Source organism: Trichoderma aggressivum (assembly GCF_033847375.1).
Source record: "Trichoderma aggressivum f. europaeum strain CBS 100526 chromosome Unknown scaffold_253, whole genome shotgun sequence".
Taxonomy (NCBI): domain Eukaryota; kingdom Fungi; phylum Ascomycota; class Sordariomycetes; order Hypocreales; family Hypocreaceae; genus Trichoderma; species Trichoderma aggressivum.
Genome location: NW_026946609.1, coordinates 1 through 1,425, shown reverse-complemented (window position 1 = coordinate 1,425; position 1,425 = coordinate 1). Strand labels below are relative to the sequence as shown.

Sequence of the window (1,425 nt, the reverse complement as noted above, 5' to 3'; positions counted from 1 at the left end):
GGGGGTACAAAAGGAGGGTGAAAGGTGGACGTTTTCTTACCATCCTTCCACCTCCCAGACCACCATGCCGGGAATTCGGCGCGCCTCGAGGGGGACTCGACCAGGGCTGGTGGTGGCGCCCGACGGGACTGGCTGGGCATTTGCAGATGGCGCGCAGTCCAGGCCGCCGCCGATGTGTTCATCCCGTTTTGTCAGTATCGATCGGATCTTTCGGGCGTGGGTATAAAAGGCGCGCGCGCCGCCCGCCGTCTCCCTCTTTCTCCAGCACTCCCATCCAGAGCACTTCCCTCTCCCATCGCATCCCATCACACATAATGCCCATCACCATGACCACTCTTGACGACACGGCTTACCGGTACCGCACCAGTGTCCCGGGGGACGCCGAGGCCATCGAGGCACTGGATGGGTCCTTCACCACCGACACCGTCTTCCGCGTCACCGCCACCGGGGACGGCTTCACCCTGCGGGAGGTGCCGGTGGACCCGCCCCTGACCAAGGTGTTCCCCGACGACGAATCGGACGACGAATCGGACGACGGGGAGGACGGCGACCCGGACTCCCGGACGTTCGTCGCGTACGGGGACGACGGCGACCTGGCGGGCTTCGTGGTCGTCTCGTACTCCGGCTGGAACCGCCGGCTGACCGTCGAGGACGTCGAGGTCGCCCCGGAGCACCGGGGGCACGGGGTCGGGCGCGCGTTGATGGGGCTCGCGACGGAGTTCGCCCGCGAGCGGGGCGCCGGGCACCTCTGGCTGGAGGTCACCAACGTCAACGCACCGGCGATCCACGCGTACCGGCGGATGGGGTTCACCCTCTGCGGCCTGGACACCGCCCTGTACGACGGCACCGCCTCGGACGGCGAGCAGGCGCTCTACATGAGCATGCCCTGCCCCTAGGATCGATCCTGTGAGTGCACGTCAGTCTAGACAATGCGAGACACGCTCTGACCTACTACTCAAGAGATCCGCAGGTGAACGCGCCTATCGGTGGGATATTCGGGCGACGGGAGCCTCGGGCAATCTGAGCCTCGTTACTGCCTAGCAAATTCGGAATCCCTTCGATGTCATAGGGTCGCGGACAAGTGATCGTCTTGCTACATACTCCAAGGTGTTGACTCATTCCCTCGATAATGAACATTGTTGTTGTTGTTTGTTCTCTATCCGCTCAGTCACGCGACCCCACACGTGCATGGTTGAACTTCGCCACGCAACAACCGCATGACGACATGGCGAACCTAAGTAAAGGCTGAGTCGTGGACTAAAGCACTCCACTTTACGGCGAGGATGCCAGTCTACGTCATGAATGAAGCCTCAGGTCCCGAAGTAAGGGGGTACAAAAGGAGGGTGAAAGGTGGACGTTTTCTTACCATCCTTCCACCTCCCAGACCACCATGCCGGGAATTCGGCGCGCCTCGAGGGGGACTCG

General features: G+C 62.5%; 1 protein-coding gene across 1 annotated transcript; it reads left to right on the top strand.

Annotated features, from left to right (window-relative positions):
• Window positions 1-314: 314 nt before the first annotated feature.
• On the top strand, window positions 315-896 carry Triagg1_10999 (uncharacterized protein; the record flags this gene model as incomplete). The annotated part of the gene is made up of 1 exon (XM_062895134.1): window positions 315-896. The coding sequence occupies one exon, from the start codon at window positions 315-317 to the stop codon at window positions 894-896; it is 582 nt and encodes a 193-aa protein (XP_062750046.1).
• Window positions 897-1,425: the final 529 nt, after the last annotated feature.